At 47.3% G+C, this 21,467-nt stretch overlaps 3 protein-coding genes across 4 annotated transcripts; all 3 read left to right on the forward strand.

Annotated features, from left to right (window-relative positions):
* Positions 1-1,068: 1,068 nt before the first annotated feature.
* On the forward strand, positions 1,069-6,504 carry pus1 (pseudouridine synthase 1). 2 transcript variants are annotated; one of them, XM_080528181.1, is made up of 5 exons: positions 1,069-1,313; positions 1,691-1,834; positions 2,805-2,907; positions 3,470-4,185; positions 6,405-6,504. In XM_080528181.1, exons 1-5 carry the CDS (start codon positions 1,080-1,082, stop codon positions 6,435-6,437), a joined length of 1,230 nt encoding a protein of 409 aa, XP_080384307.1. In that variant the 5' UTR covers positions 1,069-1,079; the 3' UTR covers positions 6,438-6,504. The 2 variants fall into 2 exon arrangements, with proteins under 2 accessions (XP_080384307.1, XP_080384308.1); XM_080528182.1 differs by having other exon boundaries at positions 1,697-1,834.
* Positions 6,505-7,521: 1,017 nt separating this feature from the next.
* Positions 7,522-14,688, forward strand: noc4l (nucleolar complex associated 4 homolog). The gene is made up of 14 exons (XM_080530403.1): positions 7,522-7,639; positions 8,358-8,464; positions 9,120-9,227; positions 10,357-10,506; positions 10,636-10,738; positions 10,899-10,933; positions 11,039-11,089; positions 11,602-11,713; positions 11,885-11,945; positions 12,082-12,192; positions 12,640-12,803; positions 13,414-13,496; positions 13,707-13,820; positions 14,299-14,688. Exons 1-14 carry the CDS (start codon positions 7,567-7,569, stop codon positions 14,419-14,421), a joined length of 1,395 nt encoding a protein of 464 aa, XP_080386529.1. The 5' UTR covers positions 7,522-7,566; the 3' UTR covers positions 14,422-14,688.
* Positions 14,689-15,148: 460 nt separating this feature from the next.
* Positions 15,149-19,269, forward strand: vps29 (VPS29 retromer complex component). The gene is made up of 4 exons (XM_080528662.1): positions 15,149-15,195; positions 17,128-17,319; positions 18,258-18,493; positions 19,139-19,269. Exons 1-4 carry the CDS (start codon positions 15,193-15,195, stop codon positions 19,254-19,256), a joined length of 549 nt encoding a protein of 182 aa, XP_080384788.1. The 5' UTR covers positions 15,149-15,192; the 3' UTR covers positions 19,257-19,269.
* The last annotated feature ends 2,198 nt before the right edge of the window (positions 19,270-21,467 follow it).

Raw genomic sequence — 21,467 nt, forward strand, 5'->3', positions numbered from 1 at the left:
ACACCCATGTGTGTTGCTGTTGGATACAGCTTATAGTTTTTTCTCCCTTGGCTTCTTCACTGTTCTGTCTCCAAATTACAATATAACTACACGTCCATACATGTCAGTGCTAAACCGTGCAAACTGACGACTTTTTGTGGATAATTTGTGAGTCTCCTGGAAAGGAATTTGAATTTGAATTTATAGCTTAGCACTGTTTTCACTGGCTAGTTAGCCAGCTAGCCAGTCAATGATGTGTGATGTTTAGCTGTTTCATGTCACGTCTCGTGTCTGACGCAGATAAACACGCTGATAACGATCAGTTTGACAAGATATGCTGAGAATTAGACCGTTATTGAGTGCCTTAGCGAGACCACGAGTATTGACTATCGAAAGAAGCAACGGTAAGCCTCGAGAGAAACCAGCTGGCTGGTAATGTGTCTTATCTGTCTTATCTTAATACATCCCAGATCCATCAGATCTGTGTGAAGTTGTTATATCACTGTACTGGACTGTGGACTATGAATGATCATTTCGTTCCAGCAAAAGTGTTCTCTTGCTCTCTCTCTCTCTCTCTCTCTCTCTCTCTCTCTCTCTCTCTCTCTCTCTCTCTCTCTCTCTCTCCTCTCAGATCTGACGATAGGAGAAAGGTTTTGTGGAAATGTAATGTACCCCTCCATGCCCCCCCTAGTCTAGACAAGCCCCTCTGTGTAGAACAGATTAGTCAACTGTCTGGTTCATTTCAACAGCTTGCCTCCATAGACTTGGAGTGGAATTGCTGACACAGTCACACCTAATCGAGTAAGTAAGTAAGCCTTCTCTCAGATCTCCACAAGTGTTTAGGAAGGAAGCGGGGTGGAACCAAGGTCATCTGATGGGGGATTTTCAGCACCAGTCCTCTTTTGATGATGATGATGGTGTGAAGGGGGGAGTTGGACACCGTCAGCAGGGCGGGGCGGGGGGGGGGGGGTTGGGAGAGAGAGAGACAGAGACACTCTCCTGGATGAAACGCAGCCCTGGGGATTCACCTCAGTGTCTGGTGTTTTAACTGTGTTCCATCAGGTTGGCGTTACCAGTGTGAGGGCGGGTCACGTGTGATCATGAGCGAAGCGTCGTCGGTTGTTAACGCTCAGACCAAACCCCTGAAGCGGTCGGAAGGAGAGGGGAACGGGGAGAACGGAGACTCGGGCGAGAACGTGCGCGAGAACGTCAGGAAGAAACTGAAAACGGACAACGACGTGGTGGAGCCGACCGGAGGAGACGAGAGGAAACTCCAGAAGAGGAAAGTGATCCTACTCATGGCTTACTCAGGCAAGGGATACTACGGCATGCAGGTTGGTCTCTGCCCCCCCCCGCCTCTTTCTCTCTCTCTCTTTCCTCTCTCTGCCCCCCCCTCTCTCTCTCTCTCTGCCCCCCCCCCCCCCTCTCTCTCTCTCTCTCTGCCCCCCCCCCTCTCTTTCTTCACTTCTCTCTCTCTCCCTCCTCTCTACCCCCTTCTCCCCCCTCTCTCTCTCTTCTCCCTCTCTACCCCCCTCCTCCCCCTCTCTCTCCTCCCCCCTCTCTCTCTCTCCCCCCCCCCCCCCTCTCTCTCTCCAGTCGGCTCCTAGTGATGGAGGCTTGAATAGCTTGCCACCCCCCCCCCAGACACACACACACACATCCTCAGAGTACTCCTCCTCCGAATTTGCAATCCGCTTTTGTTTCCCGTGAGGTTCAGAGAAACCCCGGGTCGGCCCAGTTCAAGACCATCGAGGACGAGCTGGTCAAGGCGCTGGTCAAGGCCGAGTGCATCCCTGAGAACCACGGGGACGACATGAAGAAGATGTCCTTCCAGAGATGTGCCAGAACAGACAAGGTATGAACAGACAAGGTATGAACAGACAAGGTAGGAACAGACAAGGTAGGAACAGACAAGGTAGGAACAGACAAGGTAGGAACAGACAAGGTAGGAACAGACACGGTAGGAACAGACAAGGTATGGGGGAGGTTTGTGTGGTGCGTCGCTACACGACCTAGCTTCCGCCGTAGACTGAAGACCTGAAGGTCTCTTGAGGCTACATCTTGACTACTGTCCCTCCTAAAGACCTCTTCATCCCCCACTACCCCCCCCCCCTCCCCGTACAGTTTCTCTACTGTAAATAATATATATAATAATAATATATAATAGCTGCCAATGGCCCCTGGTTGTAGCATAGATTTGTTTTTCTTATGATGACTGTATGATGTATAGATGATTCACTTACTTTAGACAAATGTACTTGTGTGACGTAAGTCGCTTTGGATAAAGGCGTCTGCCAAATGTCAACATTGTAAATGTAAAATGTAAACGTGTGTCGTCACACGGGGCTGGCAGCCGTCTCCAGCAGTCAGCTGTACGCCGCGTGTGGCCACTGACACACGTTGGTCATGTTCAGGGTTCGACAGTAACGCTTGCCCGGAGCAAGTAAAACATTCGCCGGGTTTGTTTGCGCGAGCAGGAAGAACAACAGACGGCGCAGGCGCCAGACCAGACTAGATGATCGTGGAGTGAAGATATTATTAAAGCATATGCACCTGCCGATCGATCACCCATCGCATCGCGTACGATAATATCTTCACTCCACGATCATCTAGTCTGGTCTGGCGCCTGCGCCGTCTGTTGTTCTTCCTGCACACAGGTAAACATATCCAGGATATCCAGCAGCGTCGTCGGGCTCACGCAAACAAACCCGGCGAATTTCTTACTTGCTCCGGGCAAGCGTTACTGTCGAACCCTGGTGTTGCTCCCTCTGACACACACGGTGGTCATGTTGCTTTGTGACCGGCTCCGTTTTTGTTCCCACCAGGGTGTCTCTGCAGCCGGTCAGGTGGTGTCGCTAAAGCTCTGGCTGATCGAGGACGTGATGGACAAGATCAACTCCCACCTCCCGGCAGAGATCAGAATCCTGGGTGAGGCTGTGTTCCAAAATGTGTTCTTGCGCTCCATCTAGAGCTTACTTGGTATGCGCTTGAGATAGAGCTCAAAGACAAGTGTTAAAGCACAGCCATAGACAACAGAGACCTACCCGGTGCGTAAGTGTTGTACACTCATAGGGCTTTCACATCGGCAGTTCCGAACGCTGATTCGCGTTCGGAAACCTCCGAACGTTGGCGCTGTCTGGCGAACGAGCCCGCGTTCATACCAGTGTATCGTTCGCCAGACGGCGCCAATGTTCGGAGGTTTCCGAACGCGAACGCGAACCGGCGTTCGGAACTGCCGGTGTGAAAGCCCTATCAGTAAGCCAGTAAGGGGCAAGCCGTATTATCGCAAGGTCCCTGGTTCGATTACGGCCATCGACCTATCCTGCATGTCACCCCTCCTCTCTCTCACCCATCCGTCCTCTCAGTCTCTACCGTCTCTCTACCGTCCCCAATAAAGCAGAAATGCCCTAAAAAACATATATATATATATTTTTAAACGTAACGTTACCTAAAGAAATGCTTTATCCCGGTCTGTTACCCCCCCCCCCAGGTCTCAAGCGAGTCACGGGGGGCTTCAACTCCAAGAACAGCTGCGACGCCCGCACCTACTGCTACATGCTGCCCACCGTGGCCTTCGCCCCCAAGGACCACGACCCCCAGGCCTCGGCGGCCTTCCGCCTGGCGCCAGAGACTCTGCAGCGGGCCAACCGCCTGTTCGCCTGTTACAAGGGCACCCACAACTTCCACAACTTCACCTCCCAGAAGGCCGCGCGGGACCCCAGCGCCCGGCGCTACATCACAGAGATGTCGTGCGGCGCTCCGTTCATCCGCGGCGTTTCCGGCGACGACAGCAGCGACGCCGAGTTCGCCGTGGTGACGGTACGCGGCCAGAGCTTCATGATGCACCAGATCCGGAAGATGATCGGCCTGGTGATCGCCGTGGTGAAGGGCTACGCCGAGGAGGCGGTGCTGGAGCGCAGCTGGGGGGAGGGGAAGGTGGACGTGCCCAAGGCGCCCGGGCTGGGCCTGGTGCTGGAGCGGGTGCACTTCGACCGCTACAACAAGCGCTTCGGCGGGGACGGCCTCCACGAGAAGCTGGAGTGGACCCAGGAGGAGGAGGCCATCCAGGCCTTCAAGGAGCAGCACATCTACCCCAGCATCGTGGAGACGGAGTGCCGGGAGGGCTCCATGGCCAGCTGGATGGCCACGCTGCCCATACACGACTTTGACGCCTCGGCCTCGGGGGCGCAGGTCACGAGTTCAAAGGTAGGTTCATCATGAGTTCAAGTTTCGGAAGGTCATGAGTTCAAAGGTAGGTCATGAGTTCAAGTTCCGGAAGGTCATGAGTTCAAATTCCACCTGAGGAACACCGAACACCACCACCAACAACAACACCACCACTAGTGTGCCCGTGAGTAAGGCACTTAGCCAAGTTACCTCAGGGAGACCCCTGTAATCTCTAATTGTAAATCGCTTTGGATTAGAAGCGTCTGCTAAATGGTAACGGTGGTGGTGATGACTAATACATAGCTTGTTGTTTCATAGCTCTGACGTGACACTCTATATCATGATGATGTCGTGGTGTTGACTTATAACTTAACGTATAACATAGTCTTAATCCAACACTGCCTTTACCTGTTTCAGTATTAATTCAACACTGCCCATACCTGTTTCAGTATGAAATCAACACTGCCCGTACCTGTTTCAGTATTAAATCAACACCGCCCATACCTGTTTCAGTCTTAATTCAACACTGCCGTTAACTGTTTAAGTCTTAATTCAACACTGCCCTTACCTGTTTCAGTCTTAATTCAACACTGCCCTTACCTGTTTCAGTCTTAATTCAGCACTGCCCTTACCTGTTTCAGTCTTAATTCAGCACTGCCCATACCTGTTTCAGTCTTAATTCAGCACTGCCCATACCTGTTTCAGTCTTAATTCAGCACTGCCCGTACCTGTTTCAGTCTTAATTCAGCACTGCCCATACCTGTTTCAGTCTTAATTCAGCACTGCCCATACCTGTTTCAGTCTTAATTCAGCACTGCCCATACCTGTTTCAGTCTTAATTCAACACTGCCCATACCTGTTTCAGTCTTAATTCAACACTGCCCATACCTGTTTCACCACTTTGAAAAATGTTTAATTTTCAAGTCAGAGATTTCCAGATTGTCTGAAAGATGCTTTAATATCCGTACAAATTAACTTAATACCCCTCATTATCCGAAGCCCATGGTGGGGAAATTCCAAGCATAGCACTCAGTATTTCCACACAGTGTGATCCATGTAAACCAGAGGGCGATTAGCTCAACCACCACTGTGTTCTCCACTGTGGCTTCCGGTAATGATGGGGATTAAGTTAATTTGGATGACAGTAATTAGCCTTTTGGATATTTCGTGGGGCCGGTGAGAATCTCATGGGGAGGATGGGGTGTATGTGGATTCAAGCCACGATATTCCATCTCATGAAACAACTCGTGAGCTTGTTTTGCCAATTATAAGGTTCTATCTCCATTTAGGGATATTGAGCGTCAAAGTTTTTACATTCCATTATGTTTTGTGAGATGGAACCTTTGTATTTTATGAATTACTAACTAAAAAATTTCAACATTTAAAAAATAACACCACTCAGGCATTAATACACACCTAATGGATCAGATTATGTAAAAAAACTCAATTTTGACAAAAATGGAGATAGAACCGTATAATTCTAACGTCACAAACTGTTAAAGGCAGCAGTGGACCACCGAATGTTAGTCTTGACTTGACCAGATCATGTATGTTTTGAATCTGTTCCTTTTTCTTTCTTTTGCGCTGTATTGCTGATGTCTTAGCTGTTGTTTTTCGTTTCTGACCTGTTCTTTTGCGCTGTATTGTACAGCACTTTGAGCTGCATTCTTATGCATGAAAGGTGATATGTAAATAAAGCTTATTATTATTATTATTATTACTATATGTGTTGCGTCTGAGCTAGTTGTTTCAGTTCAGTTAGAAGTGGTACAGTATAAGCCCCGCGGTGGCGTAGCGGTCTAAGCACTAGCCACTAGTGCAAGCTGCCCAACGGGGACTGGGATCGAATCCCGGTCTCGCCAGACCCGGATATGGCCGAGGCACACAGGGAGCGGCATATTGAGCGGCCGCTCCAGAGGGCGGTATAGGACTATTTCCAGACAAGGATCCGTCGCGCAACAGCGCCCCCGGGGTGCCGGAATAACGGTGCTGGGCTCGAGGAGCCAGTCAGCTAGTCTGCCTGGCGATCTCCTCTGGGGCTGCCAGCCACGGGGTCGTGCGGCGGATCCTACGCAATAGGCAGGGGATAATTGGATGCTAGGTTGGGTTCAATTGGATACCAAATTGGGTGAAAAAGGGATAAAATCAACAAAAAAAAAGAAAACAAAAAAGAAGTGGTACATGTTGTATTAGTTCTAGTAGGTATTGGGTCAGGTGCTCTGTTGTGATGACTCATCCTGTCTTTTCTCCGTTTCCAGGACGATGACGAGGAGGGAAATGGGTCAGATTAAGACTCCCAGGACAAGAAGACAATGGAGGACAAACCTTTATATTCTTCTGTCCCTCCCAAGAACGACAAAGCTTTTTTTTTTTTTTTTTTTTTGCTATGGAAAATATATGATCACTAATGCCACTTATTTGCTCAATAATGGAATAAAACATTTGTTCTTCTTAACCAACTACTGTCAGTCCTTTCTAACAACTGGTACACATACGTATGTCACATTCTATAAGATTACAGTTCAATATGTCCAGAATAACATGCATAACTAAAGAAAGCTATTGTCTGTCTTAACTTGCCTGGCAAGAAGAGATGTTTTCATGATTCATCCCATAAATACATATTTTAATTGCAAACTTCCACATACAAAACTGTCAGTTCACCGGAGCTCTCCTTTCCTCTACCGTAACAACAACAACAACACAACACAACACACAACACACACACACAACACACACACACACACATTAAATCTCACATCCAGTAGGCCTACAGATACATGCACACACACACTCACGTGTAACATTGACAATTTCCTTCCTTACTTTGATGCTACAGTATATTGTTCATAATAAGCTGTTGAGCACTGATGGGAAACATGGAATCACCCATTACTGTAATCATTGGGCCACTACACTGCACTCAGCTCACCCTTAAGAAAGAGATATAGATATATGATCATGTAAATAATGGGAAGCATCATGGTCTTACTACATTTATTTTTTACACTGAAGTGAAGGTCCTCAGCACCACCCACCGCTAGGGGGCGGAATAACGTCGTGTCACTCCCCGGTCACTCTCCTTGTTTGTGTTGAACTACATTCAACATGGCGACGACCAAGAAGCGCAACGTGAGTGCGGACAGCTCATCAGAAGATCGTAGAAAAACACCCAAAATCGACATCGACAGTAAAATAGAGCTTATTATTCAGAGTAGAAAAAATGCCAACGATATATTCGACGTCCTCGAGTATCTTCAGGTAAGGAACTTTATATAAACATCCCCAGTTACATCAATGTGGACGATTAAGAGTCGAATCCCGGGATGAATTAACCCAACCAATGGCTTTTTCTCCGTTTTCTACCTTCAGTCGGAGAAAGAGAAGGTCGTTGTCAGTGCCATCAACTCATGCAGCAAAATGTTCTGCACGTTGTTGGAGAGGGGCGACCTGTATGTGGGACAGCTGCCCAGGGAGGAGGACATGTCGACCGGTGAGCCCTGAGCAAGGCAACTGTGCACACTCAGATGAAGGGATGGGTGGCACAAGCTGTGCTCCTGAGTTTAAACTCTCATCTGTAGCTTTTTACATGAGTATGAGAGCCGGATTGCTGGAAAGGCACCAAGCACATCTAGGCTTCTGGTAGTGAGTGGCCTTAGACACGAATTGAAAGATTGCTTGAGCATAGTCAGTGGCAAGATCTTAGGTCACACCAAGTGTCCTTTATTTGTCGTTACATTGAATACAAGACAGTGTGTACACAATGCAACGAAATACCCGAGGCATCGCAGCTCTACAACATCAATCATCATCATCAGCAACAACAAGAGGATGTAACAAGGATAATAGATCAAATATGAACAGAAACAATAATACAACTGATAATGATGAATCATATCAAATCTGATACCCTTCATGGGTGTGTGATGTAGTAGTTGCAGGTCTTGTTATGTTTCGGGCTGAGTCAGTGAGGTTGTGTCAGTGAGGCTGTGTCAGTGAGGCTGTGTCAGTGAGGCTGTCAAGTGAGGTTGTGTCAGTGAGGTTGTGTCAGTGAGGTTGTGTGAAGTGAGGCTGTGTCAGTGAGGTTGTGTCAGTGAGGTTGTGTCAGTGAGGCTGTGTCTGAGGTTGTGTCAAGTGAGGTTGTGTCAGTGAGGTTGTGTCAGTGAGGTTGTGTCAGTGACGGGCGTCTGCTCTGTGTTGACATGCGGCAGGAGAGCGCAGCGGTGAGGAGAGGTACAGCATGTTCGTGCGCCACCGCTACAACAGCTGTGTGGAGCTGCTGCTGGAGCACGTCAGCCACGAGTCCTTCCAGGTCAAGGTGAGGTCAAAGGTCGCTCTCCCTCAACAACAGACGCCATCATCATCATCATCATCTACAGGGGAAAGGATTCTGTATCCTGCTCTTAATGCGTTATCTATTGCTACATCCTTCTCCTTCTCCTTCTCTTCTTCTCGATAGCAGGGTCGCCAGTTCGATTCCGGCCGTGGACATATCCTGCATGTCGTCCCTCCTCTCTCTCTTCTTTCTTGTTAATCGCTACTGCCTCTATCCCAACAATGCAGAAATGCACCAATATATATATATATATATTAAAAAAACTAGAAAAAAAAGGATAGATACTTTATTGATCCCTGAGAGGAACACAAAGGACAAGTGCATACTTAACAAAGTACAAAAAGCATATACTTTGCGATTGGGTACTTTGTTAGGTCTTTGCAATTGTCCCATGTGTTGTGATTTCTGTGTCACTGGTGGCTGCAACACTGTAAGAACAGGTTTGGTGTAAGCATCGCATCGGTCCGTCTCAGAGAGATGAGAAGTCCATACTTTAGAAGAAACAGGGGAGAAATGGGATATGATCAAACGGGTTATGTATGAGTCGCTGTTACTGCTGGTCAGCCAGTCTTTGTGAAGGTGTTGGTAGGATGCTGAGTGGGTTTGGGTTGCTGACGCTGTGTTTCGTGTGCTGCAGGAGAGCGCCGTGTGTGCGCTGATGGCGTTTGCCTCCGTGGAAGGGAAGTTCCCCCTGCAGGACTTGGACTGGAGTGAGCACTACAGCTTCCCCAGGGAGCTCATACAGGTGAGACTGGACGCATACCTCAGTCATAGGCACCTTGTTACTTTTGAGGCAGTTTGAGGAGTTTGTGGTAAATTGTTCATGAACTCTGTGTGTGTGTGTCTGTATCAAACTAGCAGGTGTGAATCTGGACCTGTGTGAGATTAAGATTGGAGTACCCGTATTTTCCGGACTATAAGTCGCTCGGAGTATAAATCGCATCAGTCAAAAAATGTGACATTAAGAGGAAAAAAACACATATAAGTCGCACTGGACTATAAGTCGCATTTATTTAGAAATATATTTCACAAAATCCAAGACCAAGAACAGACATTTAATCTGGAAAGGCAAGTTTATTCAACTACACAATAGCACACAGAACAACAGGCTGAATATAAGTCCGGTATGTTAACGTAACACATTAACAGTTATTCAGCAAAACAATAGCATAAAGAACATACCTGGGAGGCTGAATAGGCTGAATTAACATAACAAGCCAGCGAGTCCAACAAGCAAGTTACCAGTAAGCAAGTTCACCAAGCTACCGTTTGCTTAGCTTCAACAAGCTAATGTTTTAGATAACTTCTTCAGGGGTTTCGGAGCAGCATATAGTTGTCACAAGCCCAGAGCGGCCCAGAGCGCCCTCTGTTGGCTGTAATAATAATAATACATTGAATTTATATAGCGCTTTTCCGAGGCTCCAAGACGCTGACAATGTAGACGGTAATGTTTACTCCTTGGTTCATGTCAGTCAGTATGAAATTATATATATATATTGATATATAAGTCGCACCTGACTATAAGTCGCAGGACCAGCCAAACTATGAAAAAAACCGCGACTTATAGTCCGGAAAATACGGTAGTGGTGGTGAGGGATAGTGGTAGTGGCCGCCTAGTGGATAGTGAGTTGATGAGGTGATCGGAAGGTCGTGAGTTCAAATCCCACCTGGGAACACCACCACTAGTGTGCCCTTGAGTAAGACCTGGGAACACCACCACCAGTGTGCCCTTGAGTAAGGCACTTAGCCCTATGTTACTCCAGGGAGACTGTCCCTGTAATCTCTAATTGTAAGTCGCTTTGGATAAAAGCGTCTGCTGAAATGTCAGATTGACTACTGCTGTCTGTATTGATCTGTTGCTCTGTGATCGTCAGGCGTTGGTGGAGAAGCTTCTCTCCCAGACAGAAGACACGGCGCTCCTCATATCCCGGTTCCAGGAGTTCCTGGAGATGGAGGACGTGCGCTTCTACGTCATGAGCTCCGTACGGGAGAACGTGCCAAAGGTCCTGGACAAAAACAAAGAGGTAAGCTCCGCCTCCGCCAGGTCTGGGGGGTATTCCATCAACGTCGCTAAAGGAAAATCCTGCCTTCACCCGTCTCATGGATGGCCATGTGATTGGTTTGTGTGTTAAGCTTGTTGTGCTTTTCCTCAGGCAGTGATGCCCGTCTACCAGAACAACGTGTTCACCCTGATCTCCAACATCAACATGCCCAGCCAGGAAGCAGAGCTCACCAACTTCCTGGTGAAACAGGAAGGTTAGTCCCAGCTGCTTGTTGCTATTGGTCGATGCTTGGTTGTCACAAGGGCTCATGGGTGAAAATGGTTGGCTGCATGGTTACTCCTTGCTTCAGCATTTTGTCCAGTACACTTATATGCAAACCTTTTTTCAATTCAAGCTATTTAATTTCATTACAGCTAAACATGAGGACTGGAAAGCAGCCAAACTGAAAGTAAGTATATAATCTCACAACGCAGCCGAGTTTATCACACAGGTGAGGAGTCTGAACTGAGAAAAGGTTTTAATTAAAAGCCCTCCTCCTCTCCTCTGCCTCCAGGAACACAAGCGTGCCTTTGAGAGGATGTGGCTCGGCTTCCTGAAGTACAAGGTACACTGTCCCCTGTATATCGTGTACACCACCTTGTACATCTGTATACCTGTACACCACCTCCCTGTGTACCTGTACACCACTGACCTGTATAATGGGTACACCACCTACCTGTGTACCATGTTCACCACCTACCTGTGTACCATGTACACCACCTTGGGACTGTGTTCATTCATTGGGGTCTCTGCAAGCCCAGAGTAACCTTTTCCTGGCAAGCGTTTCTATCCACACAGCCATGAACACAGGTTACAGTGGCTTACACTTGTCCAGTTCCCCTCTCATGTCTGTCTGTCTCTGTTTCTGTCTGTCTGTCTGTCTGTCTCTGTCTGTCTGTCTCTCTGTCTGTCTGTGTCTGTCTCTGTCTGTCTGTCTGTCTCTATCTGTCTGTCTCTGTATGTCTGTCTGTCTCTGTCTGTATGTATCTGTCTGTCTGTCTGTCTCTCTCTGTCTGTCTCTATCTGTCTCTATCTGTCTGTCTGTATGTCTGTCTGTCGGTCTGTCGTCCCCTGTAGTTGCCAAGCAGCATGTACAAGAGGGTGCTGGTGATCCTCCACGACTCCATCCTGCCCCACATGAGCAAGCCCACACTGATGATCGACTTCCTGTCTGCAGCCTATGAAGTTGGTGAGTCGTTGGGCCTGTGGTTCCCTGCTGCCTTCCTAGTGGTCTGCAGAGACGGTTTGTGTGAATGCGTTGCAATGTGTTGTTGGATAGGGTAGGTCACCTAACAAGCCTGTGTTTGTGTGTGTGTGTGTGTGTGTGTGTGTGTGTGTGTGTGTGTGTGTGTGTGTACAGGAGGGGCGATCAGTCTGCTGGCCCTCAACGGCCTGTTCGTGCTCATCCACCAACACAACCTGTGAGTATGTCACCTGGTCAACCATAGTAACATCCTCCTGGTCCACTCTGCATATTCAGGATGAAGCTGCTTGTCTACGGTGTGATGTCATTCTTCCCCCTCTGACAAAGTTGTCTGTCTGTCTGTCTGTCTACAGAGATTACCCAGACTTCTACAAGAACCTGTACAATCTGCTGGAGCCGTCTGTCTTCCATGTCAAGTACAGAGCCCGGTTCTTCCACCTGGCCAACCTCTTCCTCTCCTCCACGTGAGACCTCTCCTCCATTTTCTCTCGGCCCTCTGTCGATGACAGCCATTTTGTTTGAACGTTTGTCTTGCTGTAGAGAAGTAACCGTCTCTCCCTCTCCCTCTCTCACACTTTCTCTCTCTCTCTCTCTCTCTCTCTCTCTCTCTCTCTCTCTCTCTCTCTCTCTCACTCTCTCTCTCTCTCACACTCTCTCTCACACACACTCTCTCTCACACATACTCTCTCTCACACACATACTCTCTCTCTCTCACACACACACACACACTCTCTCTCACATACTCTCTCTCTCACACACTCTCTCTCTCTCTCTTTCACACACTCTCTCACCCACTCTCTCTCTCCCCCTCCCTCCCCCTCCCTCCCCCTCTCCCCTTCCCTCCCCCTCTCCCTCCCCCTCTCCCCTTCCCTCCCCCTCTCCCCTTCCCTCCCCCCCCCCTCTCCCCTCAGTCACCTGCCTGTCTACTTGGTGGCTGCGTTTGCCAAGCGCCTGGCCCGGCTGGCCCTCACAGCGCCCCCTGCTGTCCTGCTCATGTTACTGCCCTTCATCTGCAACCTGATCCGCCGACACCCCTCCCTCCGGGTCCTGATCCACCGGCCCAGCGCTGTAGACGGTGAGGAGCCCCTCCTTATCTCACCCCCTCTACACCCCCCCGTGTCTCACCACATCTATCTTACACTAAACTGGCTAAACCATACATGTCTATCTCACCCCCCCCTACACTGAACTGGCTAAACCATACATGTCTATCTCATCATTATTATTATATTAGAACGGGATCCAGTCAGCCTGTCAGGGTTTTTGATGACAGATAGATGATTCACTTTACTTAGACAAATTGTGTTAGTCGCTTTGAATAAAGGCGTCTGCTAAATGCCAAAAATGTAAATGTAAATGATAACGATGTTGGTGATAACAGATGCCAGAATTGTTCTGCTTCCTCATGCAAAGTGCTTTACGATGGATTCAATACTGATCTATCAGTGTCACACACCGTGCTGGTGTCATAGCTGGGGGGTATTCCATCAACATCGCTCAAGGAAAATCTAGGCTTATTCTGATGTCTCATCACGAGATTTATCATAAAATACAGGCTTATTTTGACAAGTCTCACGAAACCTGGATTTTCCTTTCTAGTGACGTTGATGGAATACCCCCCTGGTGTAATTGCATGTGTGTTAACAGAGACAGATGTTTAACCGCTGTTGGTTCTGTTCCAACAGAACCCTGTGAGGACCCGTACCTGATGGAGGAGCGGGACCCCGCCCTCTGCCACGCCCTGGAGAGCAGCCTATGGGAGCTCCAGGTGTGTAGAACCTTCCGGATAGACCAGACATCAGTCATCCATAGGGATCCACACAAGACAATCTCACTCACTCACATGCTACTTTCAAATGAAATCAAACTTTATCGATATAGCACACTTGATAGACAGATGCAATCGTACAATGCGCTTTACAGGAAGTATACATTTAAAAAACAAACTTTATTTCCCATCCTGTCCTCCTGGTGATAGACCCTGCAGAAGCATTACCACCCTGACGTGGTCAAGGCTGCCATGCCGATTAACAAGCCCCTGTCACAGCAGGAGGTGGACATCAGCGACCTGCTGGAGCTATCGACCTATGAGGTGAAGCCCCCCCCCCCACTCTTCTGTCCTATTGACTCATATATATATATATATATATATGTGTGTGTGTGTGTTTGTGTGTGAGTTTTTGTTTGCGTGTCTGTCATCATAAAGTGTGTGTGTGTGTGTGTGTTTTTGTGTGTCTGTCACCATAAATTGTGTGTGTGTGCATCACTGTTAGTGTGTGTGTCACTGTCTGTGTGTGTCACTGCATCTGTCTCTGTGTGTGTGTGTGTGAGTTTTTGTTTCCGTGTCTGTCATCATAAAGTGTGTGTGTGTGTGTGTGTGTGTGTGTGTGTCTGTCACCATAAATGGCATGTGTGCGTGCGTCACTGTGTCACTGTCTGTGTGTGTGTGTGTGTCACTGCGTCTGCCTGTGTGTGTGTGTGTGTGTGTGTGTGTCACTGTGTCTGTGTTTGTGTGTGCATGTATCCCCTGTGTCACTGACGTGTGTCTATCCATGTCTGTCTGTGCTCAGCTGATGGAGCGCGACCTGAAGCCTGCAGTGAAGGCCAGGACTGTGCCTCTGGAGTTCGACCCCGCCACCGAGCTCCTGCAGGGGTCCGGGGGGCTCCTGCCCCTGCACTTCTCCCTGAAGTAGAGACCCACACACCACCAAGACCTCTGGACTCACATTGTGTGTGTGTGTGTTTTGGATACACAGATACAGATATCATGGGATTGTTGTAACAAACTGATATGTTGCTGTTCACGTATTCTACTGCGTCTGCGTAGATGTGCAACATCTGTGTTCATCTTGAACATGCACTTTCACTTCCTCCGTCTCTACTTTTCTTCTGCCCATCATTTCATTTTCCCTGTTCTGCTTTTTTGATGAATTGTGCTGTACTTCAATAAACCTTTTCCTAGAAACACCCCCAGAATATCAACCATGATTATTATACTGTCATTATTCACATGATGATTTGATGTTTTAGAAACTGTGACTTCAAGTTTCTGGTATGTCCGTTAACTTTGAGCAGAAACGGTAGGCTTGCGTGCTAACTAACAGCTATGAACAACCCTTATGAACAAGATGAGGCTTGAGAACGAGGTACATGTTTAAGAGATAAGGCAAGCAGCATAAACTCAAAGTGAAAGTGGTCTGTCTGTGTCCTGGCTGGGTCGACAAAGAAACGACAGAACAGGTGAAGAAGACGCGAAGAGTCCCTATCGAACGAAAGCGCGTCGCTCCTTCTGTCCTACATCGGAACCCGTAGAAATCACTCGACGTTCATTGGCTGTGCGGGCGTTACGCTACGCTGTGACTACGTGCGTCACGCTACGGCCGTGACCTACGTGAATTACGTTTCCGTGCGTCGTTGCGTAGTAGCTACTTCCTGGAGCCAGGCAAGATACAGCAAAATAGAAGATGGTAAGCAACCCAAAAACACCGTGAAATCCTCCGTTTTGTAGCGTTCTCTTTATGAAGTGGGTGTGTTGGGAAGTTCGCTTGCATGTTGGTGGTGAGGCTAAGCTGCCTTGTTAGGGAGAAATCTCTCTTTTAAGCCTGTAGGTTTGTAGTTTTGTACAGGCTGTTAGGTTGAGCTAAGCCCGAGATGGATGATGGGTCACATGACAGCTGTAGAATGTCTGTCTGTCTATCTGTCTGTCTGTCTGTCTGTCTCTATCTATCTGTCTGTCTGTCTGTCTTTGTCTATCTGTCTGTCTGTCTCTGTCTATCTGTCTGTCTGTCTCTATCTATCTAATGACAGCTGTATGAGTGTTCAGACCTCTACCAGAATCATGATCAGGATCAATACAACTAAGAAAAAGCAACAAGCTGCAGCTCTGCTCTCCCCTCTCCACCTGCACGGTGTCCTAGTGTCAGTCCCCTGGTTATTATTTGTGTCATTATCATCAATGCCTTTTTTGTTGTCTGTCTGTCTGTCTGTGTGATAAAGGGGGGGGGGGGGGGACCGTAGCTTCAAGTTGCATGACAGGAGAGATAGATAACCCCACCATAGTTGATGTTTACCAGACCAGACCAGACCTTACCTGAGCCCCTGGCACCGTCCTGCCACCTGTCGAACCCGGTACCGGCATGATGATTCACCTTCTCACGCCTACAGTGTCGATCACTAACTAACCCAGCCAGCACCCCTTTTAAAAGCCTGTCATTGTGTCACCTAACCGTTTTCTTATGTGTTTGGAATGCCTAATTACTAAATCCATCCACTTTTTTAATTTCTAATTTCAGTTTTCCTTTCTTGTCCCATCTGTTTTTTTTCTTTCTTTTTCTTTTTGTACCCCCTCCCTCCCTCCCCCTCCCTCTCCCCCCCCCACAATTTTTTATCACGCCTCCTCATCCTGATCTCTTCACACACACATCCTGCTTCCGACCTCCCTCACCCCCACACTCCTACTCCCCTCCCTCCACCCTCCACCCTCCTTCCCCCCCCCCTCCCGTCTCCAATCAACCACTGCGTTGTGTTCAGGCTGGTCACCGGGTAAGTTCCCCCCGCTCTCCGTGTTGGACCCTGTCCTCTGCCTGTTCTCCTCGCCCCTGCTTGTGGAGGCCTGTCTTGCACTCTGATAGGGGAGGGTTGGCTGGCATAGTAACACCGCACTCTCAGGGCTAGCAGATTCACAGTGAGGGTGCGTTTGTCTGCTTGGCACACTTGTGAGGAATTAAGGTATCTCTTTACTGCATTATTTACTAGCTCTCTCTCTCTCTCTCTCTCTCACACACACACACACACACACACACACACACACACACACACACGCACATGCACACAAAGACACTGCACACGTTATGTTCAAATTAGTTACTGAATGAGTCTTGGTTTGTGATCTGTAGTTGTGGATACTCTGACCCTGTGTGTTGGTGGTTTGATGGTGAATTAGGCTAACCCTTCTAGTGTCTCCTGTTATTGAGTGTCCCAATCGATTTAGGCTATATCTCCCTTATATTGTTCTAATTTTAGACTTGTAAAAAAACCGTTGTATTATTTCATAGCTCATAGACATGATTATTTTCCTATGGTTGTCTATGATAACGTCTAGTCTAGTCTTGGTTCTCTCACCTCCTCCACTGTTCTCCTATATGTACCAGTTTAACTTAAACTCAGGCTATAACATAGAAGAGAAGCATGTTGTTGAATGTTGGTTAGATTACAGGATATGCTATGTCTACGTAATTCTGTAATTAGCGGTCCATTGTTCCGGTCCACAATCAATCAGCTGAGTCGTGTTTAGCGACAAGGACGTCGCCGGTTCAATTAGACTGTTCACCCTGTCTCAGACAAGCTCCTATCCTTTATTCATCGCTAACCCAAGCCTCTGTGAACTGTCCAACTGTCAGTTGGTCCTGGTGTTAGGTGACCTGCACATTCCCCACCGATGCAACACCCTCCCGGCCAAGTTCAAGAAGCTGCTGGTGCCAGGAAAGATCCAGCACATCCTCTGCACGGGCAACCTCTGCACCAAGGAGAGCTATGACTACCTGAAGACCCTGGCCGGGGACGTCCACATCGTCAGAGGAGACTTTGACGAGGTCATTATCCACCTTGCTACTCTCTTTATTATAGAATTATTACATGTCTCTTCGCTACCTATATTTCATCTTTTGATATGCCAGACCAAGTGATTTAGACACAGGTCATTATTTCACCATTGAGGCCTTGTGACAACCAAGCGTCGACCAATACCAACAACCATCTGGGGCTAACGGCTAACCTTCTTATTCCTCCAGGAAGTTAGTGAGCTCTGCTTCCTGGCTGGGCCTTTGAATGCATTCTAGCAGTACTAAATACTAGTCCTCCTTAGACGTAAATACGACTGAAATGTGGCTGTAAAAGGAGAAACAGGCCTAGGGGTTATTGGAAGGTCCATTGGGCGTGATGACAGTCAAAACTATGACATTATTTTTAATCAAATCAAATCAACACATCAGCAATACTATATAATATAGTAATAATAAAACAGTGACAGTAGTAGTGCAAAAGGGTGTTGTGCAACTAGCAGCAGTAATGACTACTACTACTACTACTAGTAATAACAATAGTAATACAATGTCATGTGTATGTAGCAGCAATCATTTACAGTACTAGTGCAAAGGTGCAATGAATGAAGTAGCCTTAATATTAAGTATTAAAAAGTCTTATCACGATTTTATGAGGTCTTGAATTTTGTAGGTATTTTTCTGAATTAGACTCTGTCCAAAGAGTTTTCAAGAGTCCTAAAAACTTTTAGTCAAAGTTCGTGAATTTATTAGTTTTATTAAAAAACAAAGATGAACCAGAAATTCTGTTGTACGATAGTGGTCTAGTCTATTGCAAACTAAAACTGTTAAGTTAAAGGTGTCACTGATGTAAACGGTTACAGCTCGAAGTGGCGGTGAGGTCTGGAAAAATATTGACAAGGTCTTTAAAAAGTCTTAGAAAGGTATTGAAGATTCCTGTATATACCGGTACCCTGCTCTCTGTCCTCCAGAACCTAAACTACCCGGAGCAGAAGGTGGTGACGGTGGGGCAGTTTAAGATCGGCCTGATCCACGGCCACCAGGTGATCCCCTGGGGGGACATGGCCAGCCTGGCGCTGCTGCAGAGGCAGCTGGACGTGGACATCCTCATCTCCGGACACACGCACAAGTTTGAGGCCTTCGAGAACGAGAACAAGTTCTACATCAACCCCGGCTCGGCCACCGGGGCCTATAACCCCCTGGAGAGGTAGGGAGGGAGGGGGGGAGGGAGGGAGGGAGGGAGGGAGGAAGGGAGGGAGGGAGGGAGGGAGGTAGGAAGGGAGGGAGGGAGGGAGGGAGGTGAGGTAGGGAGGGAGGTAGGGAGGTAGGGAGGTGAGGGAGGTGAGGGAGGGAGGGAGGTGAGGGAGGTAGGAAGGGAGGGAGGTAGGTGAGGGAGGGAGGTAGGGAAGGGAGGAAGGGAGGTAGGTAGGTAAGGGAGGGAGGGAGGGAGGTAGGTAGGTAAGGGAGGGAGGTGAGGGAGGGAAGTAGGTAAGGGAGGTAGGGAGGGAGGAAGGGAGGTAGGGAGGGAGGGAGGGAGGAAGGGAGGGAGGGAGGGAGGTAGGAAGGGAGGGAGGTAGGTGAGGGAGGGAGGTAGGTGAGGGAGGGAGGGAGGTAGGGAAGGGAGGAAGGGAGGTAGGTAGGTAAGGGAGGGAGGGAGGGAGGGAGGTAGGTAAGGGAGGTGAGGGAGGGAAGTAGGTAAGGGAGGGAGGTGAGATGGAGTCGTTCGTTTGATATTTACCCTCTACGTTTCAGGCATTTAACGGTCCATAGTGTCCTGCTGCCTTAGTGTGTAATAGGTTGCGTGACTCGTGATTGTGAGATATAACCTTGATAACGCGACGTTTCCTTTCAGCAACATCATCCCGTCGTTTGTATTGATGGACATCCAAGCTTCCACGGTGGTTACGTACGTCTATCAGCTCATCGGAGACGACGTCAAAGTGGAGAGAATCGAATATAAGAAATCCTAAATCCAGTCCAGTGCTAGAGGGGAGGGAGGGAGGGAGGGAGGGGTGAGGTAGGGGTTCTGTCATTCACTCTGTGTATCATTTCATTCCTTTCTACCTGCAGCTCCAACATGTCACCACAATGCTAATGCTGTACCATAACTATTTGCTAACTTAACTCTATAAAGAAATGTATAATATCGTTTATATGTCATCAGCATTCGCTTGTGATCGACCTAACATCGGGTGTATGTAGAGAATGCAATAATGTCACGTGTATTTGCAAAAATGTCATTAAAGAAATATTTGGTGCCACTTTCTTTTTTTTATTTTACTTATTGTCTTGTAAATGTCTCTTTACGGTCCATGTAGCTCCAGGCCTTTACTATGTTATTAGTTGATCTTCTTCTTTCACTCATTTTTCCAATTTTCCCCACAATAAAATCCTATTTTACTCTCACTCACTTGTTCTTATTACATAACAATAAATCACAGTTGTTAATGATACAAAGTTTGCAAAGGTATAGCAGACCAATATAACCTATTACAAGTCACTATTCCTAATTAACAGTGATGTGAGAAGGGACCAGGAGTCGTTCTAGCATTGTAACTGCCAATGGCCCCTGGCCCCCATAGATTACTTTAGATTTTTTGTTACTCTTACGATGACTGGTGGATAGATGATTCACTTACTTAGACAAAATGTACTTGTTGTAAGTCGCTTTGGATAAATGCGTCTGCTAAATGCCAAAAATGTAAATGTGAAAATGAGTATTTCCAGCCGTTAGGGAGGTGTCATACAGTACAGGTTCTCCCCCATCGACAGAGAGCTCATGCATTCGCTCAGAGAGTCGTCAGTCATCTCCAAGTCAAGGACGTCCTCCCGGGGTTTGGACCCTGGCAACAGAAGGTGTAGATATGAGCTGAACATGAACCAAAACGGTTTATCTCATTATTATTTTTCTCCAATTTCATGTACATTGTGTACATCGCATACAGCCGTAATAGACATTCAGCAATATTATATGATTATATGATGATTATGTGCAGTACTCAAGCTGTAAAAGAAAATCGGGGGATGGTGGATTTTATCATATGGGGACAATTTTAGCATCCCCACAGCGTCAGTGGCTTGAGTGTCAGTGACTTAAAAATGTAATTGCATGTGTGCGTGCCCCCTCCCTCGCCCACAGTATTTTACTCAATATGCTCAAAACTAAATATTGAAATAGCAGTAATACCACGTTCATTGATAACATGACATGAGGGATGGAAAGGGGGGATGGCAGTTTTAGAAGGGGGATGATTTTTACCATTTTTATATCAGGGGGGATGCCATCCCCCCTCAACTCGAGTGCTGATTACCGGTATGTGATATTCAATAGACAAATCAGCCATACAATATAATATACAATATAATATAGTCATAATAAAACACCCTGACAACAAAAGGTGCAGATATGAGCTGAGAAGTAACAAAGGCCCATCAGAGAACAACCCCGAGCTCTGAGACGTACTTCTTTTGCGGTGGGAAACTTTTTTCCTGTGTTTTTTGGTCCTTTGCTTCTTGTCTTTTGATGGGGAGGTACCAGTTGAATTCCTATAGTATTCAGCACAGACGAACAGTGTTACACAACAAGTCTGATATTTCTTTCCTCTTGTAGCATCTTTAAAAATATATATTATTATTATTATTTACTTTTTATCATCACTGTGTAGTTAAAAGCAATATCACTGTACCTCATTTTCTGACTGGGGATTTTTGGTAGACTGGTTTTCCCAGAATGCTTTGCACTGATGCGTCTCTGTCTCCTCGGTCTGTTGGACTGTTTCTTACTCTCCTCTGGTGTTGCTCTACCCTCAGGACTCATCACTAGATCACTGTCCTTGTCAGAGTTGAGGACTTCAAACAGAAATAGCATGAAAATCACATGGACACCTCTTATTAATGTACAGTAAATCAGGCATTATACAACAGATAGTTCCGAGTGATTTGATTGGACAAGAATAATGAAATAACAAGATAACACACTCCCTCTTGTGTGATATTGCTTAATTGAAGTATACTGCATATGGGCCAGTGAAACAGTATACCCCTTGAATGATGTGCTTGTGTATTTATGTGTCCGAGGGCTTTAATACCTGTGCTGGTGCACCTGTATAGAATGTTGAGGTAATGCTGATACACCAGCTGACGCATGTGCTCCGTGCTGTAGGTGTCGGCCACGGTGTACA

This window comes from Nansenia antarctica (assembly GCF_963989245.1).
Source record: "Nansenia antarctica genome assembly, chromosome: 4".
Lineage (NCBI taxonomy): Eukaryota > Metazoa > Chordata > Actinopteri > Argentiniformes > Microstomatidae > Nansenia > Nansenia antarctica.

Excerpts from the sequence above, each read along its gene's own strand:
- pus1 (XM_080528181.1), top strand. The coding sequence starts at position 1,080 with ATGAGCGAAGCGTCGTCGGTTGTTAACGCTCAGACCAAACCCCTGAAG. Across the intron at positions 1,314-1,690 it reads AGGGATACTACGGCATGCAG|GTTCAGAGAAACCCCGGGTC; the intron begins GTTGGTCTCTGC and ends GTTTCCCGTGAG. Across the intron at positions 1,835-2,804 it reads GATGTGCCAGAACAGACAAG|GGTGTCTCTGCAGCCGGTCA; the intron begins GTATGAACAGAC and ends TGTTCCCACCAG.
- noc4l (XM_080530403.1), top strand. The coding sequence starts at position 7,567 with ATGTTCTGCACGTTGTTGGAGAGGGGCGACCTGTATGTGGGACAGCTG. Across the intron at positions 10,934-11,038 it reads GGAAAGCAGCCAAACTGAAA|GAACACAAGCGTGCCTTTGA; the intron begins GTAAGTATATAA and ends CTCTGCCTCCAG. Across the intron at positions 13,497-13,706 it reads GCAGCCTATGGGAGCTCCAG|ACCCTGCAGAAGCATTACCA; the intron begins GTGTGTAGAACC and ends TCCTGGTGATAG.
- vps29 (XM_080528662.1), top strand. Across the intron at positions 17,320-18,257 it reads TCAGAGGAGACTTTGACGAG|AACCTAAACTACCCGGAGCA; the intron begins GTCATTATCCAC and ends TCTGTCCTCCAG. Across the intron at positions 18,494-19,138 it reads GCCTATAACCCCCTGGAGAG|CAACATCATCCCGTCGTTTG; the intron begins GTAGGGAGGGAG and ends GTTTCCTTTCAG.